The sequence below is a fragment of the Triturus cristatus genome, chromosome 8 (genome assembly GCF_964204655.1).
Source record: "Triturus cristatus chromosome 8, aTriCri1.1, whole genome shotgun sequence".
NCBI lineage: Eukaryota > Metazoa > Chordata > Amphibia > Caudata > Salamandridae > Triturus > Triturus cristatus.
Window position 1 is genome coordinate 1,167,277,645 of NC_140591.1, and position 21,614 is coordinate 1,167,299,258.

At 47.8% G+C, this 21,614-nt stretch overlaps 1 protein-coding gene across 1 annotated transcript in view; it reads left to right on the forward strand.

Annotated features, from left to right (window-relative positions):
- Positions 1-21,614, forward strand: part of LOC146805551 (uncharacterized) — a 444,348-nt gene that overhangs the window by 307,603 nt on the left and 115,131 nt on the right. Inside the window, exon 3 of the mRNA XM_085623809.1 lies at positions 9,796-9,893. Coding sequence (XP_085479935.1) covers positions 9,796-9,893 — 98 coding nt within the window. The remainder of the gene's footprint in view (positions 1-9,795; positions 9,894-21,614) is intronic.

Below are 21,614 nucleotides of genomic sequence, written 5' to 3' on the forward strand. Positions count from 1 at the left end.
AGTGATTAGATATACAACATTTTTACTATTACAATTCGTGAAGCTTCTCTGGTCCCACTCATCGCCATTCCGGAACGTAATGTGTGTACTTTTTCTCGTCAGGTGACAGGTGCTGCAGTTCCCACAGGGATGATGCCCTTGTACTGGGGGTAGTAGACCAACAGGTCTTGGTCGAGATATGTTCTTTGGTCTTGTGTGAACAAGCATGTCTCTTAGGTTGCGTCCCCGCTTGTGAGCGAACATAGGTTTCGTTATGTTCAAGCCGCAGGAATTGAGTAGACGCCAGTGTTTATTCACTATCTTAGTGATCTGGTTAGAATGTGTATTGTAAGTTGTTACACATATCGGTCTCTCATCGATCTGGTTTTCCACTTTGTCTTCCAAAAGAGCCTCTCTGTTATTATTCCTTGCTCTTTTCAAGGCTTTGTCAACGATTTTCTCAGGATAATTGCGTTTTATCAGTTTGGTACGCAGTTCAGATGCTTGTTGTTTGAAGTCACTAAGTTCAGTACAGTTTCTTCGGAGACGGAGGAACTGACCGTACGGTAAGTTTTCCCACAGCCCTGCTAGACTTGGAGCAAAGGTACTCCCCATGCTGGTACCGTGGCGTTGTTCATATATATCTTCAGCATACATAAAGAAATTACGGGTGAGAGCCAGTGAAACACATTCCATCACCAGACTACGAGGTGTCTGGTACTCCCAGGGAGTAGAGAATAAAACCTCCTCAATGATTAGCAGTGTTTCGTCGTGTGGGAGACTGGTATATAGGCTCTCCACGTCTAATCCCATAAGCAGATTTTTGGTGGGGTCAAAGTCGATGTCCTGCAGAATTTGCAGGACGTTCTTGGTATCACGCAGGTAGGTGCTGGTACTTTGAACCAATGGTCGAAGGAACGCATCCGCGAACCTTGATAGAGGTTCCAAAATGGAATTCACACCAGAGACGATGGGTCTACCAGGTGGTGAGACCAAGTTCTTATGGATTTTAGGTATGGTGTAGAAGTAGGGGATCCTGGGATTGGTATTAACCAGAAATTCAGCCTCCTTCTTGGAGATCCAGTCGTTTGCTAAGGCCTCCTCTACCATTGTGACAATCCTGACCCTGATTGACTCAGTAGGATCTACCTGAAGGATTCCATAGTTTCTACGGTCATCCAGCAGTTTTCTACATTCAATGTCATAGTTGACAGTGGTTTGTAAAACAATGGCTCCCCCTTTATCTGCAGGTTTGATGGTAATGTCCTGGTTTGTTGATAATTCATGTATAGCCACCTTTTCCTCCCTTGATGTATTGTGAAAGGTGTTACCAAATCCTGTCGTGATGTCTTGGATTTCACCCATCACCGCTTTCTCGAATGCAAGCATCTCCACCGGTAGGGTGGAATTAGGGGGAACAAAAGTAGATTTATTACGGAGGCCAGTATCTTGTCTTACCACCTCAGTGGTGGATGGGTTGTTTTCAAAGAAAATCTTCAATTTCAATTTACGTATGAATTCGGTGATCTCAGTGAGGATCTTAAATTTGTCCAACCGATTGGTGGGTACAAAACCCAGTCCTCTCTCAAGGACCCTCTTTTGTGTTGGTGTAAGGACTACATCGGTGAGATTGACCACCAGGTTCACTTCCGGCTCGTTGATGGTTGGGGAGGTATGTTGTAGGTCATACTACTGGTTGACATTCGAGGGGTCTCGGTCTCTGGTGCAGACCAATGGACGTTGTATCCTCCTCTGTTGCGGGCCCTCCGTGGGCCTTGGCGTGCCCCTAAAAAAGGTTGTGGGTTGTAGTTGTATTCATACTCTTGAGGAGGAGGTATCCATTGTGGAAATGGTCCCATCATAGGTGGACCATAAGCGTATGGGGGATACATCGGGGGGCCTTGATAGCCATCCCATCTCCCTCCCCTCTGATACGGAGGGCGCTGGTTGTAATTGCCTCTCCCTCTATAGAAACGTTTGCCACTGCCCCTGCTGGAGTTCGAGTTATCTGAACCGGTGTCAGAGGAGTCACCATCCTCACTCTGATCCTGGTTCTTAGGAACATAGTCATCTCGTGTATAGGGGTACACTCGTTCATGACTGAACCGTGAAGTGTCCTTCTTGAGTTTGTTATATTTGCTTTGTTTTAAAGTCATTTCGAACTCTGTCATCTCTTGATTGAGTTCCTCTAAACGTTTCTTGAGTACACTGGGGGATATGTAGGCCTTCAAACGGACTTCTAGATTGACGATCTCGACTTTGAGTTCTTGTGTAAGTCTGGTGGCTGTTTTTATAATTAGGACTAACCAGTCCCGAGTGCAATGCCACGAGATTAGTGACCAATCACGTTTGAAAGTCTTATCCTGTTGAAAAATAAAGGGCTCATTGCGGACAATCAAACCTTGGGGGGCTGCATTCGCCCGTAGGTATTCCGTCATTAATAGACCATGCAGAGCAGTTCTAATCTGGTTTCTCCTTAAGTTAGCTAGCTCATCCCAATCGGCATGATTGGGACCTGGATCGGTATTGCTTAATCCTTCAAAGGGGTTGATAGCTGCCAGGATCCTTTCCACTTCGTCGTCAGCGAAGGTTAAACCCATGTTATCCGCCATCTTAGTAAACTGGAGATGTAAGTGTAGTAATACTAGATAGAGTGGGTGTGTCAGCTTGGAAATGTCATGTGACAGATGTTAGTAATATAGTAGTCTACAAAAAAAGTATGTGTAACAGAGGTAAATAGCCTCTGATCTCAGATGAAAGGGGGATATAATGCTATCATTTACAGCACTGATATCACAACACCCAGAATTTGGGCGAAAACAAAAAACTCCCACAGCTGTACGCTGTCTATCATGGAAAGAAAAACAAAGGGGGGAGTAGAGAGGTTCCACTCAACGAGTGGTGGAGGTGGATACTTCCTCCCAATGAAGCGTACTTAAACAAAGGGATCCACCCGCATGTATAGTAGATCAAGAGACTCCCGTTCATACCATGTGTGTCCCACGGTCGTGGAGAATACACATCAGTTGTTAAAATACCCCTCACACACCAAAAGGGCCCTTGGTGTCATGCTTCATCATAGGGGTCTTCCCGCCCCTCTACGGGACGGGGCGTGCTACGACCAACGTATACGTGGGAGCACTGTTCTTGGTGAGACTACTATGTGTAGTGCAAGGGTGTGCAAGGAAGGGTCAGGAGTGAGTGGAGAGTGATTTTAAAAAAATACCTGGCTCACTGGACTAGGAAAATTTTTTTATTCTGCCATCTAAGCTGGTATTAGTAAAAAGGTGGGGGTGGAGGGTGTATGCCTCAATGAGCTTGACCTCCTGGTGTCGACATGTTTCGAAGCTTCCCCAAGCTTCTTCGTCAGGACCTAAGAAGATCCCTTCCAACGACGCACTGTGATGTGGTGAAAAATAGTGGGTGAAAAAATCAAATAGGAGGTAAATAGCCTCCAAGAGTTGGTAACGCCCCAATGGGTCTTACATACTCCTTGTAACCTAAATGGAGAGAATGGTATGAAATGAGAGATACACAAGACATTATTGTTATAGGGATAGACGTTCATTCCGTCGTGTTTAAAACAGTGATCTGAAAAGGAAGTGAGCGATGATCGTCTTCTAACGCTATCACGTGATCTGTGATAAAAATATGGTGTGACATACTACATTAAAAACATACAATAACAAAACAACAGAAAACACACACTCTACTCAGAAAGGAAACGAGGTTCCTGTAGGGCGAAAATGTCAACCACAATGACATTTTCGCCCTACAGGAACCTCGACGGAATGAACGTCTATCCCTATAACAATAATGTCTTGTGTATCTCTCATTTCATACCATTCTCTCCATTTAGGTTACAAGGAGTATGTAAGACCCATTGGGGCGTTACCAACTCTTGGAGGCTATTTACCTCCTATTTGATTTTTTCACCCACTATTTTTCACCACATCACAGTGCGTCGTTGGAAGGGATCTTCTTAGGTCCTGACGAAGAAGCTTGGGGAAGCTTCGAAACATGTCGACACCAGGAGGTCAAGCTCATTGAGGCATACACCCTCCACCCCCACCTTTTTACTAATACCAGCTTAGATGGCAGAATAAAAAATTTTTCCTAGTCCAGTGAGCCAGGTATTTTTTTAAAATCACTCTCCACTCACTCCTGACCCTTCCTTGCACACCCTTGCACTACACATAGTAGTCTCACCAAGAACAGTGCTCCCACGTATACGTTGGTCGTAGCACGCCCCGTCCCGTAGAGGGGCGGGAAGACCCCTATGATGAAGCATGACACCAAGGGCCCTTTTGGTGTGTGAGGGGTATTTTAACAACTGATGTGTATTCTCCACGACCGTGGGACACACATGGTATGAACGGGAGTCTCTTGATCTACTATACATGCGGGTGGATCCCTTTGTTTAAGTACGCTTCATTGGGAGGAAGTATCCACCTCCACCACTCGTTGAGTGGAACCTCTCTACTCCCCCCTTTGTTTTTCTTTCCGTTCTCTATAAGCATTCAGAAGTCCCATATGACTCCTTCTCAGATGTTCCCTTTCATTGGAGTTGTTCTGAACACAGTGCATTTTTGGGCCTTTCCTCCAGAGTAACGAGTCCAGGATATTCAGGTTTTGATCCCAATGTTTTAGCCTCTATTCTATATATATTTAGACTGACTCTGAGGCTGTTGGGTCTCATGGCCACCTGCATCCTGTTGATAAAGGATGTCAGGTGGCGTATGTGGGCTCTGCACTGGGACCTGAAGTTCAAGTGGGAGCAGCTGATAGGATTGAAACGTAGTTTTACCTCTTACCCGTATTTTACTTCATATTATGTTAGCATTTATATGGCTAAATACATTATATTTACATATTGTGTGTAATATATAATGAGTTGATAAAAATGTTGCTCCAGTTAGGTTGACATCTGTGTTGCCATTTTAGTTAGGCAGGCGCCATGATTTGATGCAATCGAAACTGTTACTTGCATACTCTAAACTGTATTTTGCTCATTTACGAGAAATGGTTCTTGGTAAGTTTTGTTTCTTCAATGTCCATGTTAAGCTTGTTAGCGCATGCCTTTCCATTGAGATCAAGGCCTTCTCCCACCTATCTAGAGGGGAGGATAGGCCAGACAACCTTGAAATGTAGACAGCTTGTACCAGGCTTTAGAATGCTTAAAAATTGAGACTTATGTTCTGTACCCCCATTGTATTACGACACCTGCTAGTGTTTTTCCATGGTAGGTGGGTTTTTGTGAACTCCGCAACATACTTAATGTAACTGTATGCTTGTACCAGTCAGTCCCTCGGCAGCCATCATAGGGGGCTGGTCTGATTGGACTCCACTGCAGTGAATAAACTAGATTGCTTGTATTCTCTACTGCGTCATCGACTCTTAATTCTTGGAAGGCTAGAGGAGGTCGAGATTGGCCCGGGTGGCCCTGATCAGGTCTCCTTCAGTTGGCTCCCGAACAGGGACCCCACAGGTGACCCGTCTCGTCCGTAGTTGGGTTGTAGAGGACGGGGTTGTGTCTGGTCAGATAGGTGGATCGAGGATCCCCACACGATCGAGCCTGGTTCTCGCAGCTGCCCCGCCTGTCTGATCGGACGGCTCCTCGTCTAGCGTTCGCCTTGGCTGGGGTCCCAAAAAGACGAAACCCTTGCATCTGACCGTTTGGTCCGAAGTGTCAGCAATGGAGAATAGTCTTGTCTGACCTGTGTGCACCGGGTGAGTTCGTTTTGAATTCTTGGTAAGTGCATTGCCGTTTTGGTTAATTTGGTAGGTCTGTGGACCCTTGTGATACAGAGCGTTGTTGAATGTTCTGCCTGGTCACTGGTTGAATTTGGTTTATTCTTGAAAAGGTCTTCTGGGGCTAGCCTATCTTGTCTTGGTGCAGTCTGAGGACTGACTTGTCTTGACACAGTCTGCGGACTGTTTTTGAGAGCTCTTTATTTATGTGTGTTTTGTTTTGTGTGTGTGTTGATTGAGTGAATATGTGGCTGTGTCTGATGTCAGGATGCCTTGTTGGAGTAAAGTGTGGTGTTTGGGGTGCCGATGCTGCTCTGTGGAACATCGCTTGGAGGAGCGGCAGCCTGCACCCCCGAAAGGCACTCCGAATTTTGATATGTATGTGAAGCAAGGCATTGGCCCTATTATGTTTTGTACACTGTGGCACAAGTATACAAGGGACAATACTGAGCTTTAGTGGCCACAGGATGGTACCATTGATGAACAAAAATTGAATTACTTACAGGAGAAATTATTTGCTAGAAGAAGTTGACAGTCAATGTTTGATACTTTGCAGGTATGGCAGAAGGAAGCTAAGCAGAGCTGTATACAGGCTGAAAAGGAGTCTAGGTAAAAGGCAATGCAAACGGTGTGCAAAAAGCGGTAGCTTATGATAAGGAGAGAACAGAGAAGTGTATTGAGTGTCCAGATAGGAAGTTGCGATTACAGTGTGATAGGTCCTATGTCGTTCGAGAGGAAGAGGATCTTTTCGTGGAGGATTTGTTGGAAAGTCGCCCCCCACCTCCCTATGCCCCACAAAGAATATATCCTGTTATTCCGCCGTCTCAGTCTGCCACTGTTGCCTTGTGTTCTCCTGATCCCTCCGCAGCCTCAACAGCCTTAGCTCTGGCAGTATCCGTTTTTCCCTCGGTTTCGCAAATTGTACAGAGACTGCGGGTACCCCCATAGTGTCAGCTGCTTCTGTTTCCATTTCTCCTCCTTCTCTTACACCTACCACACAGCCATTATAGACATTGTCACCTACTTCAGCATCTGTTGCATTCCCCTGACTATTTCACCCAAGGTGTTGAGTAGTGTTGGGACGCCCGTGCGAGGGTCGGATGGAGGAAATTAGGCAGGGACATGGGGGCGATTAGAGCGGGCAATGATTTGATCTGATGTGGGTGAAGAAGAGAAACGGGTGGTTGCAATTCAGGCAGCACAGTGGGCTCGAAGTGTGATTTATGGGTTGGGAGATATATAAGGAGTGTGATGGAAGATTTTGATCCATTTGTGCAACAACATACCCTTCAGCTCATGTCGAATACATTGATTGGTTTGTGGAAACAGTGTATTGGAGGTAAGGCTCCGCAAATCGTTTACAATATTCGAGATCATGTATATTCCGTTGGTATGGCTCCTGCGGAAGTTCACAGTAATGTTGGGACATTACTTAGTTATCGGGCAAAATTATATCATAGCATTCCAATTTCTGCATCCCACCCTGAACTTCCAGAGCAGCATAATGTAGCAAATGTTGCTACTCAGCAGAGAGTAGAGGCTCGCTTTCAGGAGCAGTGGGTTTATACCTTGTGGAAGAGAAGCGAGGTACTTGCGCTTAAGAGTCATTTACCAGATCCTAGGAAAATCTTACTGCATACTATAAGGAATTAACAGAGGCTGCCTCCTTGTCAGTTATGATGCTAGCAGATATTGAGATATTGTTTGAGCTGTTAGTGCCATTAGATATATGGAGACAGGTGCATACGCAGGATCATAGAGTGGAATTAGGTGGTACATGGGACGAGATTAAGGCGTGGGATAAGGAACGGAAGCCTGGCGAGAAATCTAGGGCTGAGATACTGGCTTTGCCAAATTGTATTATTACTTACATACATTCTCTTATTCCACCTAGGTGAGTAGATTGGGATAAGTTAATGGCATGTCGCCAGAAGAAAGAAGAGAGTGTGTCTGATTTTTTTACTCGGATTGAAGGGGTGTTTTGGGATTTTAGCCAACAAGATTTGTCAGTGGAAGGTGCGGTTTGTTTGTTTGTTAACAGGTTCATTACAAATCTCCTTCCTGAGATTGCAGCTCGGCTGAAAGCCTCTAAGAGTACCTGGACCACTTCCTCCCCTTTAGTGATATTGAACATGGCCAAATATTATGAGCATTGAGGAAATGAAGAGACGGATAAAGTGGAGAAAAAGAGTAAGGATTTAAAGATGAAGGTGTTATTACAGCAAGTTGCAAGGGCATCTGGAAGGGGTCGAGGTGCTGGTCTGGCACAGAGGTCACGAGGTGCCGGTAGAGGTGGTGTGCCTTTGGGGCTAAATCAGTGAGGGTATTGTAAAAAGGAGGGGCATTGGCAAAGTGAGTGCTCAGAATTGTTACAGAAGGTTGCAGCACTGGGAGGAAGGGGTTGGAATGGAAGGGGTCGTGGTGCAGGTAGGCCAAGTGAGGCTTCAGGGGGATGCATCCTCAAGGGGTCGGTCTGATCAGAATTATTTTGACGATCCCCAAGGAAGACAGTAGTATCATGACGGTTATGATATCGATGAAGTTACAGGGATGTCCTATAGCTAGGATAGCAAGGGACAGGGTGAGGGACCAGTCCAGATTCCTGTAGATCAGTGGGGTCCTTATGTCCTACATGGTTCGACATAAAAAAAAGTGGGTAGATACAGATGCAATGTATAGCTCTGTTTCTCATACACTGGTCCCTGGGGTCTCCCTGTCTGGCCGCAATAATGTCTCAGTAGGTTTTTCAGGCGTACCGGTTGTGAGCCCCATTTCCAAACCTTTGGCTTTGACTGTTGGTCCGTTTACGGTAGATTCTCTGTTTCTGTTGACATCACATAGTGGTGAAAATTAATTAGGATTAGATTTATTAAAGAAGGTATGTGCTACTATTTATTGTTCCCCAGACAGCGTTTATATGACTTTCGGACCTAATATAGATGGCGCGAGACAGTGTTTTGCAAAGTACGCTCCACTTCCTGTTGAGTTTCGGGATGTACCATCTGCTTTGTGGGCAACAGGGGTGTCACAGCTCAAGCCTCTTGTACCATCAAATGGCCCCACTGTTAGTCAGGGGTAGCAATGCCCGCTCTGCAGAGATAGAGAACGCTTTGCGAGATTCCCTTGCCATGCTGAAAAAGGACAGGAATTTATACACGCTCCCTTAAGGGGCTGAAGAAGGTCAGGAATTTATACACACTCCCTTAAGGGTATAAATGCAGGCCAGCAGATGGACCCAGTGCTTGGCTTCCGGAAACTTCACCCTTGAGACCACGCCCACTTCCTGTTCCTTCGTGGAGATCATCCTTGCTGTGGCTGAAACCTGTTTTTCTGTGGAGGTATTAAATCCCATTTCTTTTTGGCTGCCAATCCTTTTGGTTCCTTTTCTGTTGCCAGCTGGCACGCTACCGCTCCCTGATTCTTTTTGTGGATGGAGCGTTTGCCTGTTATTGCGCAGTAGCGCTAAAGGCATTTAATGAGCAGCACCTATTTTTTTATTTGAGCAGTGTGTGACTCCGCGGCCGTGTTTGACGATAATTCGCGGCCGCGTCACATACCTTTTGAACTCGTTGCCGCTTTCTTATTTTACTTCACGGCAACGTCCTAAATTCCATAAAATCGCGGCCGCGTTTTAAAGTGAATTCACGGCCGCATTCAGATTGCTATCGCGGCCGCGTCCTTTTTCTCGCTGCAACCGCGGTCGCGTATATATCTAATGCGCGACCATGTTTATTACAGTAGCACCTCTCTGATTATTTTCTTTTTTTTGGCTTAAGCACCAATTCATGAACATTTCTGGCCCCAATATCAAGTGGCAACATTGGGCTGAATAAACGCCCCCGAAATAAAAAGTCTTTTGGGAAATTGAACCATATTCCAGCTTTTATATTTTGTGCCAAAGTCCCTATGTTTGGAATTCTCCATATGTTCTCAGTAATAGACTGTGAATGCTCTTAAAAGGCCTACGAATTTGTAAAGTCAGACTTTTTGTGGAACTTACGTCTTTAAACATGTTTGGACATTGAAAGCAAACCTTTGTGGATTTATCTGCCTCTTCTTCTTCAGATCTTCTGCAGACTGTGAAGGAAATAACTGATGTGCCTGATTTACCTTGTTCTTCGAATCACTCACAAAGTTCATACGTTCCTTATCAAATCTGGCTGGTAAGTGGAACGACTGTCTCTGCAGGACAGGCATAATATCCTTACGAAGTTTTTGAGATTTACATAAGGGGATAGAATTTCATTTCGGGCATTTCTTGTTTTCTCTCCTAGGACACTCATTTGAATTCGCTTTCCTTGAACCTTTTGGGGATTCAGAAGAGGCTACCTGTGTTGGATATCATTCCCCGCATCTCCCTGGGCTAGCCTTCCTGTATGAGAGAATATCTTTTCCATATCAGGGGGGCTGTCTTTGGGGGGTGTGGAGAGCTCTCTTCGTTCCAGTGGACTGGGAATCACTTCAGGTCAGTGGATCTGGCGACAAGGGGACACTAATGTTGGGTTGTTACAGATACCACCTGTTTCTATCAAGATCAAGGATAATGCTGTGCTTCCTTGTATTCCCCAATGCAAAAAATCGCAAGCTGGGGAACAGGCTTTGATGCAAATTATACAGGATTTGATTAAGGTGGGGTTGGTGGAGGAGACAGTAGCAAGTGTGTGTAATAGCCCCATTCTTCCTATCCTTAAATAGGCTCCCGTGGATACCCCTGATGCGCACCCTGATGTTTATCGATTTATCATTGACTTACAGGAAGTTAATAAAATAGTTGTTCCCCAGTGTCCGGTGGTTCCTGATATGACAGTCCTCCTCACAATGTTTCCTTCTTCGGCAAAATATTTCTCGGTGATCGATTTGAAGAATGCTTTTTTCTTCAGCCTTTCTGTCCACCCTGAAAGCCACTATCTATTTGGTTTTGCTTTAGCTGTAAAAAGCTTCCAATTCTGTAGGGTTCCTCAGGGGTATACAGAAAGTCCTAATATTTATAGTCAAGCTTTGAAAGGTCAGCTGGACTCTCTCTCTCTCCCCACAGGTAATGTATTATTGCAATATGTGGATGACATTTTGATAGCGTCCGACACCGAAGACGGTTGTCAGGATGCCACAGTCAAATTGTTAATGCATTTGGCGGAAAATTAACATAAAGTGTCCCTTTCTAAATTCCAATATTGTCAACAGCAGGTCACCCATCTAGGTCACCTGCTGTCAAAGGAGGGTTGGAGGCTAACACCCGAACGGGTTGCTGCCATTGTTGAGATACCCATCCCTGAGACTAAAAGGGATGTGCCTGCGTTCATAGGCATCATCTCGTATTGTCGGCACTAAATACCTCCTTATTATTTACTAATACAGCCTTTGCTTTACCTAACTACTAAAGATGTGCACGAACCCTTGCCCTGGACTCATGAATGTCAGCATACTTTGAGCAATTAAAAATTGCGCTTTGCTCTGCCCTGTGCTTGGTACGCCTGATTATAAGAAGCCTTTCGTACGTCCACAAAGTGGCTGGATGTGCACTTTCTGTGTTAACACAAGCCTTTGGAGGTAAGCAGAGGCTGTGTGCTTATTTTTCTGCTACGCTTGACACTGTCGCCAGAGCCCTCCCAAACAGTTTAAAAGCCACGGCGGGCTCGTTCTCAATTATCAATCAATCAATCAAACATTTGTAGAGCATACTGCTCGAACAGCCAGGTCTTGAGGAGTCTCCTGAAGGTCAGCAGGTCCTGGGTTTGTCGCAGCTATGTGGGGAGGGTGTTCCATGTCTTAACGGTGAGATAGGAGAAGGGTCTGCCACCGGTGGAGTTCCTGTGGATGCGTGGGACGGTGGCAAGGGTGAGGTCGCCGGAGCGCAGCTGGTGGTTCGGGTGTAGAAGGTGAGACGTTTGTTGAAGTATGCTGGTCCGGTGTTGTGTAGTGCTTTGTGGGCGTGGGTGAGGAGCTTGAAGATGATCCTCTTGTTGTCTGGGAGCCAGTGCAGGTCTTTCAGGTGGGGTATGTCGATGATGAGGCGTGCGGAGGCATTCTGTATGCGTTGGAGTCTCTTCTGGAGTTTGGCCGTGGTTCCTGCGTAGAGGGCATTGCCGTAGTCCAGCCTGCTGCTGACGAGGGCCTGTGTGACCATCCTTCTGGTTCCGGTAGGGATCCATCTGTAGATCTTGCGGAGCATGCAGAGGGTGTTGAAGCAGGAGGAGGAGACTGCATTGACTTGATCGGTCATAGAGAGTGATGAGTCCAGGATCATGATCTCACAGTAATGGTACCGCATGCTGTGGATGTACTTTTGAATAAAACGAAGACACAGCACCTTACCAGTGCTCGTCTGATTGGATATGAATTGACCCTGTTTGCGCCTCATATTAGTACTAAAATGTGTGCCACACTGAATCCAGCCACATTACTACCGCCACCTCGGAAGAAGGGGACACGGACGTCCATGATTGTTTGTTTCGCACAGCCGAAGAGACGAAGGGACGGGTAGACCTACCTGATGTTCCCTTATCTGACCCACAAGGGGAACTATATGTTGATGGCTCTTGTTTTAAATTGTCAGATGGCACCACTACCACAGCGTATGCTATTACCACCCTGCGCACTGTAGTTGAGACGTCACATGTTCCCTATCAATCAGCACAGGCTGCAGAGCTGGTGCCTCTTTTGCGGGCCTCTGAGTTGAGCGCAGGACTGACTGTCAATATTTATACTGACAGCCAGTATGCCTTCGGGGTGGCCCATAATTTTGGACGCCTCTGGGCAGAGAGAGGGTTCTTGACAAAATTCAACACGGTCCGTTGATAGAGAGACTTCTGACAGCCTTAACTCTTCCCAAAAGATTGGCAATAATAAAATGTAGTGCTCATAAATCAATTATTGATGATGTTGGAAAAGGAAACACATTTGCAGATCAGACAGCTGAGGAGACAGCTAGATCAAAGATGAAAAAGATTGTTGTGGCGGGCCCAGCTAGGTGGGTGCCTGAGAATGGGATGTTTGAGGACACACTAGCCAACGTTAAAGAGATTCAGAGTGAAGCGACAGTGGAGGAGCTGGCAGTGTGGCAGGAGAAGACACAGTGTCGAGATGACGAGGGATGTTGGACTGATTTGTCTGAGAAACAGAGGTGGATGTTACCAAATGCATATCTACTTCCCGTTGTTACTATGGCACATGGTCCAGCTCATATTAGCACTAAGGGCATTTGTAAACTGTTAGATTCTGTGTGGAACAATGACAATATCCCAAAGCTTGCTACTCACTTGGTGAAATATTATATGATCTGTCTCAGACACAATCCTGAGAAGGGTACCCCTACACCTTCTAGTATTTTTTCACCTCCCTCTTTCCCTTTTGAGGTACTCCAAATAGACTATATAGAATTGCCATGGGTTAACAATTTGAAATATGTGCTAGTGGTCGTTTGTGCTTTTAGCAAATGGATTGAGGCTTACCCCACGAAAGAAAACACCGCCATGGCAACGGCAAAGGCCCTTATTAAGGAATTCTTGCCCCACTTGATCTGGAGTGACAATGGAAGTCACTTCAATGCCAAATTGATTCAGCTGATATGCGATGGGTTACATATTCGGCAAAAGTTTCATGCAGCTAATCACCCCCAGTCAGCACGCTTGGTTGAGAAGTACAACGGTACTCTCAAGTTAAAGTTAGCAAAAGTGAAGGAGAGTACTGGGTTCCAACGGCCAGATGCATTGCCTCTTGCTTTGCTGTCCACTAGAATGACTACCGATTCCAGGACCGGATTATTGCCTTATGAGGTAGTTTTCGGTCTTCCAGCAAATGTGTGGACCAAAGAGATTTTTGGATGTTGAGTAACCTTTCTTGGTTGACTATTTGTATGAACTTACTAAAAGCTTACGTTCTATTCATCAACGAATACACAAGGGGCTACCTACAGCACCCGAGGGGCTTAGGCACACGATTCAGCCTGGTGAATACACACTGATTCGAAGTTTTCAAAGAAAGGACGGCTTGGAGCCAAGATGGAAGGGGCCCTATTTGGTCCTCTTCGCCACCAGAACGGCGGTGAGAGTGGAAGGTGGGAAGAACTGGGTGCATGCCTCTCACTGTAAGAGAGTGCCTCTGCCCCTGCCCTATGATGCCTGGGTGAGAGCGGGCATCGGACACCTGAAACTGAAAAGGTCCCGCAGTTCCTTCTGTTCTCGGATGCTCAATTGGTTTGGACACAAACAGAGCAGGAAAATGATGCTGTGTTAAACGAAGCAGTTCCTCCGGAAATAAGGGCTGCTCAGGGTTCCATCTTATCTGATCCCCCGGAACCCGAGTTCCAGTCCTCAACATCCCCCGAATTTCAGATTCTATTTCGAGATGAGACAGTGCTTGGAAAAGACAGGTATAATTTGCATCCTCGACGGAAAGGTGGTGCGCCAAAAGAAAAGTGAGTGTAGTTAGGGATGGACTTCATTGCATAAGACAAGTAAAAAGTCCCCTGTTTTTTCATCTTCCTCTTGGATTAGGGATCAGAAGATTGGTGCTCTGCCTGTGACGCAGGACAGGAAAGTTTAGGGTATCTTCCAAGGAGGGAGAGTGTCCTATCCTGAAAACAGTGAACATTTGCCTATGAGCTGCAACGGTGCGGCTTCAACGCGAGAGTGCTCGATAGCACCACTGAGGTATGGACAATAGAAGCCTGCCAAGGAGGTTTGGAACAGACCCTGATTCCCAATTCTTTTTGATTTCTTTTTTTTGTGTGTACTTTTTTCCATCATTGGCTCCATTCTAAGTCGTTCTGTCTTTTGATGCTTTGATCTATGAATATATATATAGAGAAAATGTATCTTTTTGGTCGCCGCCCTTGCAGCAGATGAACAAGGTCTTGTTGCTATACGCCCAGAGCGAGTTGGTTATGAATGGTTGCTCGAGAAAAAAATATTTTGGGTCATAGTTATGTTACTGCTTTTATTGGGGGGAGGGGGGCTGTTCTGGGTAATGGAGTGCTCTGGAGTTACATCGTCATGTGTCTTGTATCAAGCAGTTCCCTCGGATCGTCAGAAGCGCATTATACACAATAATGTTTTCCTGGATACCCACCGAAAATTCTTTGGGGATAACACAGCTTGTTATCTTACTGATTCTGTCGCAAGTTTATGGACTGCCTATCCCCTCTCACTGGTAAATTACACATATGTTCATTCCTCCACTTTTGTAGAGGTAAAAGGTGAATTTGGTTTGGTTTGGGATACCCTGGACCATGTCTATATTAAATCTAATTTGACAGTAGCAGCTTTACGGGATATCACCACTCAATTAGAAAGTATGCGCATATATTCAGAACATACATGATATGCCGTTGATTTTATTCTAGCTAAGAATGGTGGAGCATGCGCTGTAATAGGAGATCAGTGCATGGTGGGCATCACTAATATGAAAAAAAATATTACCCAACATATTTTAGACATTTTGGAGAATGTTAAGGGCATGGAGAGTGGAAATTGGAGTTGGTCCTTGTTTTGTGGTTGGTGCTGGATCTTAGAGAAAATCATATATTTCGTTGTTATTCTAATTTGTTGTTGTGTCCTGATACAGTGTTGTTAGAAATGGGGGTCTCTGGTTGGCAGTGGATGGCCACTGTCCAAGCAGGGACCCTTCTTCCTAAGTCAGAGTGAAGGGCTGCACCCCTTTGACAACCCCTGCTCCACCCTGTGGTAACGTAGCACGAGCAGTTAGGCTAATCTCAGCGGCAGTGTGTTAAGCGTTTATGACCATACACAGTAATACAGTGAGGAACACTACAAAGGGACACAACACAGGTAGGTATCAAAAAATAGTTATCTTTATATATAGGCTTATCACAAGGCCAAATAACGAGAAAGCCACAATACTGTGCAAAAATAATTCTCTCTGGATGCTGCAAAAATAGTTCAAATGGGGAATGAAAAGTTCAATTCATGGCAATGGTCTCTGCGACCCTTTTACTCACAGTTCCGGGATGTTATTGTCAATAATCCACAAAAATGCGGCTACGGCGGGATAGCGATGTTTTTCCTCATGCTCTTGGCCGCGTCCGCTCGCTAACGGGTCTTAACGACAATTTTTAGGCCCGCAAACGTGCGGGGCGATGATCAGGCCAGCGAGCCCTCAGCGGCAGCAATGCAATGAATTTCTTGGCGCTTCGTGGCTGCGGCGGCTCGCTAACAGGCCTTAGCGACAATTTCGAGGCCCGCAAGCGTGCGGGGCGATGATCAGGCCAGTGAGCCCTCAGCGGCAGCCACGCGATGATTTTCCTGATGCTCTGCGGCTGTGGCGATAAGTTTTAGGCCCGCAAACGTGTGGGGCGATGATCAGGCCAGCGAGCCCTCAGCGGCAGCGGTGCGATGATTTTCTTGACGCTCCTCGGCTGCGACGGCTCGCTAACAGGCCTTAGCGACAAAATGAAGTCTACTGGTCCTGAGACTTCAGTCAGGAGGCTAGTTCTCTCTCTAGCCCTTGGATGATTGCAGGTTCAAGATTAAAAAGTTCTCTTACAGCTCCTTTTACCTCTTATTTCCAGTCCAATGAAAACTACTGCAGGCCAATCCAGGAAACAGCACACAACACCAGGACAGTCCTCTCCTGTAGCTTCCTTCAGTTCCACGGACAGAGGTTGGTCTTGAGATCCAGGGGCAATACAAATTGTAGGGGTTTCAGCACAGATATTTATACCCCTAAAGTCTTTGTTCTCAGAAGCTACAAGTCACTGAACCCAGCCAGAACAAGTTCTGCCCAGCACTGGAGCACTTTGTTTACTAGGCTGCATCCTTCCTTTCAGAAAGAGGGGGTCTGCCATCAGATGCACTGTGGGAGGTGGAGCCAGCATTCACCTTGCCAGGCACAGCCCTATTCAGGTTCAGGAGCTACCCCTCCCCATACTCCAATGCAGATCTCTCTATTCAACCCAGGTCTGACTCAGCCTGCCCTGTCTCTCCAAAACCAGACAGTCAATACACATAACAGCAGAGCACACTGGAAGGCTGAGGCAAGAAAATACCTACTTTCTAAAAGTGGTATTTTCAAACACAGAATATAAAAATAAACTTCGCTAAAAGATGTATTTTAATATTCTGAGCTCAGGCATACTAAATTTGTTTTTCTACCATGTTCTATGGGTCAGTTAGGACTATAGAATGTAATAGCCAAAATTCCCATTCTGGCCTATGGAGAACAGGTAGCCTTACAGTAGTGAAAAACGAAATTGGGTGTAATTCACTACCAGGACATGCTACACACATCAGAGCATGTCCTACCTTACACATACAATGCACCCTACCATAGGGGTGGTTTACATGATGCTAAGGGAAGGGTCAGGGGCTGGGAAGTGGGTGCACTTCACAGCCAAGATGGCAGTTCTAGACTGCACACAGACACTGCAGTGGCAGGTCTGAGACACACTTTACAAGCTGCTTCTGTGGGTGGCGCAAACCAACGCTGCAGGGCCACCAGCAGCATTTGGTTTACCAGCCCTGGGCACACACAGGCCACATTACTAGGGACTAACAGGTAGACCAAATAAGCCAATCAGGGTTACATCAATTCATATGTCATCTTTACACAGGGAGCATCAGCGCTGCGGCACTGAATGGCAGTGGCGCAGTGCCCAGAGCATCTATCACCAGAAAAACCGAGGAGGCACAGCAAAAAAATGGAAGGGAGACTCACGCCAATGGTGCCAGGTCTAACAATCTAACACGTGTCCCCCCCAGCTGAAATGTGGGGAGAACTACCCATCCCCTGGGAAGTTCTCATCACTAAGGCAGAAAAATCTGGACAGACCGTCAGCATTGGCGTGCTCTGTACCAGGGCGGTGTTCCCCCGTAAAGTCCATCCCCTGTAGGGAAATGGACCACCTCAACAACTTGCGATTCTCACCCCTAATTTGCATCAACCATCTGAGGGGCCTGTGGTCTGTCTGAACCCGGAAGTGAGTCCCAAATAGGCATGGCCTCAGCTTCTTCAACGCCCAGACCACAGCAAATGCTTCCCGCTCAATTGCACTCCACCTCTGTTCCCGTGGCAGTAACCTCCTACTGATGAAGGCTACAGGTTGGTCTAGTCCCTCCTCATTGATCTGTGACAGAACAGCCCCCACCCCATGCTCTAAAGCGTCTGTCTGGACAATAAATTCTTTAGCAAAGTTGGGTGCCTGGAGTACGGGCGCTGTACACATGGCAGTCTTGAGGGCATCAAAAGCTTTTTGGCAGGTGTCAGTCCAGTTCACAATCTTTGGCTGCTTCTTGGAAGTCAGATCAGTCAAGGGGGCAACAATGTTGCCATACCCCTTGACAAACCTCCTGTAGTACCCCGTGAGTCCTAAGAAGGCCCTCACCTGCGTCTGGGTCCTTGGGGGCTCCCAAGACAGGATGGTCTCAATATTGGGCTGCAGGGGTGCCACCCGGCCACTCCCCACTTGGTGTCCTAGATACACCACAGAACCCTGCCCAATCTGGCACTTACTGGCCTTGATTGGGAGGCCTGCTCTGCGCAGCGCCATCAACACTTCCCAGAGGTGGCGCAAGTGATCCACCCAGGAGGAACGGAACACTGCAATGTCGTCCAGGTAGGCGGCACTGAAATCCTCCAGCCCAGCCAACACCTGGTTGACCAACCTCTGAAAGGTGGCAGGGGCATTCTTCATCCCAAAGGGCATCACCCGGAACTGGTAGTGCCCATCTGGGGTGGAGAATGCTGACCTCTCATTTGCCCCATCAGTCAAGGCGATCTGCCAGTACCCAGACGTTAGATCAAACGTGCTGAGGTACCGGGCAGCCCCTAGCCGATCAATGAGCTCATCTGCTCTGGGGATGGGGTGTGCGTCGGTCCTGGTGACCGAATTGAGACCTCGGTAGTCCACACAGAACCTTAGTTCAGGGGCCTCACCAGGCGCGGCAGCCTTTGGTACCAAGACCACTGGGCTGGACCAAGGGCTGCTAGAGCACTCAATCACCCCTAGGGTACACATTTTGGAGACTTCCTCCTTAATGTAGGCCCTGACCCTGTCAGACACCCGGTAAGCATTATGCTTGACAGTGGGGCTGTCCCCGGTGTCTACCTCATGGACGCACTAGTCAGTGACACCAGGCACTAGGGAAAACAAATCTGAGAATTGTCCCAACAGCTGGTGACAATCTCTCTGCTGCTCAGGGGTCAGCGTGGTGGAGAGGACCACACCCTCAACTGACCCATCCTTCTCTTCTGCGCACAGGAGGTCAGGAAGAGGCTCACTCTCCTCCTCCATTCCAGCATCTGTGGCAAGCAACATGCCCACTTCAGACCTCGCAAAGTGGGGCTTCAGGCGGTTCACATGCAGGACCCGCAGGGGGTTCCTGGGTGACTGAAAGTCCACCAAGTAGGTAACTTGACTTTTGCACTCCACCACCTCAAATGGACCGGTCCACTTATCTTGGAGCGCGCAGGGCTCCACTGGGGCCAGTACCCAAATCTTCTGACCAGGTTGAAACTCGACCAGAGTGGCATTCTGGTCATGCCAACGTTTCATCTCCTCCTGGCTGGCTTCCAGATTTGCCTCAGCAATCTTTCTGAAACGCCGAGTCTGGTTCCTGAAGGCCAAGATGTAGCTAAATACGTCTTGGGGAGGTTTCCTGGGAGATTGCTCCCAGCCTTCCCTGACCAGACTCAGAGGCCCTCTGACCGGGTGACCGTAGAGTAGTTCAAAGGGGCTGAACCCTAAGGCCTTCTGGGGCACCTCACGGTAGGCGAACAACAGGCATGGCAAGAGGACGTCCCACTTAAGCCTCAGGGGCTCCTCTAGGCCCATAATCATACCTTTCAAGGTCCAGTTGAACCTTTCAACCAGGCCATTTCCTTGGGGGTGGTAAGGAGTGGTGAACTTATAAGTTACCCCACACTCCTCCCACAGAGACTTCATGTACTGGGAGATGAAGTTGGTTCCCCTATCAGACACCACTTCTCTGGGGAACCCCACACGGTAGAAGATCCCCATCAGTGCCCGTCCCACCACGGGGGCCATCACTGTCCTGAGTGGGATGGCTTCAGGGTACCGGGTGGCATGGTCCACCAAGACCAGAATGTACCTGTTGCCCATGGCTGTCTTGGGGTCCAGAGGCCCCACAATGTTAATTCCCACTCGCTCAAATGGGGTACTCACAACTGGAAAGGGCTGGAGTGGGGCCTTGATCTTCCCCCCACTCTTCCCACTTGCCAGGCAAGTCTCACAGGTCCTGCAATATGTATCTGTTCTTTTGCGCATCTGGGGCCAATAGAAGTGGGTGACCAGCCTCTCAAAGGTCTTGGTCTGCCCCAGATGTCCTGCCAACGGAATGTCATGAGGCAACCCCAGTAGGAATGCTCTGAAGCACTCAGGTACCACCAGCACACGGGCCGACCCCGGCTCAGCAGCCTTAGGCTCACTATACAGGAGACTGTTCTCCCAATAGATCAGATGCGAACCAGACATATCACCTGCTGCCTGGGCTGCAGCCTGACGTCGCATACCCTCAAGAGAAGGGCAAACTTTTTGCTGCTTACAAAAGTCCTCCCTGGTGAGCCCCCCCTCCTACTGCCAATGGGTCAGCTCAGGCAGGTCCCCCAAGTCGGTGCTTTGCTCCCCAATAGGCTCCAGGGCATCCCCTTGAAGGGCTGCTCCTTCCTGGGCCGTGGGAACTAAGGGGGCTGGTTTCCCGCGCCCCCTGCTCCTTCTCTCTAAGGCAGGGATCTGGGCCATACTTTCAGGCTCAAGACTTTTCTCAACACCCTCCTTGGCTGCCATGGACCGAGTGGTGGCACACGCCCATTCAGGCAGACCCAGCATTTCCAAGTGAGAACTCCTCTCCACCATAGCCCACGGGGAGTTCTCCAAATCGTTGTCCAACAGACAGTCTACAGGCATAGCAGGCCTCACAGCTACCTGAAGAGTTCCTGAGACCCCCCCCCCACTCGAAGGGAACCTGAGCCACCTCATATTGGCTGTCTGAGTTGTCGGCTGACACTACTGGGCAGAATGCATGGGGAATGATCTGCTCCTGGGACACCAACCGGGAGCTGACAGCAGTTATACTGGCTCCTGTGTCCCTGAGAGCCTCCACTTTATGGCCATTGACGGTCACCCACTGCCTGTATTTCTTAGTGTTGTCAGGCAGTGCAGGTTTAGGGACCATCTCGCAGTCTCCTAGGGAGACAAGGGTTAACTGTACAGGGTCCCACCCCTCTTGTGCATCCATCACCTCTCCTTCCAAGGGTACACTAGCCATCTGGCAGGGTGGCGCACGGGCGGGGGTGCGGCAGTAGCCCTCTGAGGACACGGGGGATCAAAGGACCGGTGGCCCACTTGGCCAAAATGATAATAAGTAGGGGGCCCCCTGTGAACAGGCCTACCTATCGGGGGCATTGGCTTTCTTTCTTGGGGAGGCTGGGACACCACTGCTTGGTTCCCTTGGGTATTACTTTGGGGCCCTCGGTGGAACTCCCTTGGTTGACCCCTGTCCCCCCCACTTCTCTGCTGGGGACCCTGCCTACCTCTGGAGAAGTCTCCCATGGGACCCTTGTGACCCAGCGGTCCGCCTCCTCAGTAAGCTTCCTAGGTTTAGTCAGCCTGTAATCAATGAGGTGTTGGCGTAGCTCAGGAAAACAGTTTTCAGATAGATGCTCCCATGCAATCAAATCATTCAGTTGCTCAAAAGTTTCTACTTTGCTACCTTTCACCCAGCGTTCCATTGCTCTACAAAAAAAAGACACATATTCCACCCATGTGGTACCTTCCAACTTCTTACAGGACCTAAACCTCTGTCTGTACATCTCAGGGGTCAACCCATAGCGGGTCATCAGCGCTTCTTTCATGTGTTCATAAACCATTCTACTTTCTGGGGGCAGATCCAACAAGGTGTCTCTCCCCTCAC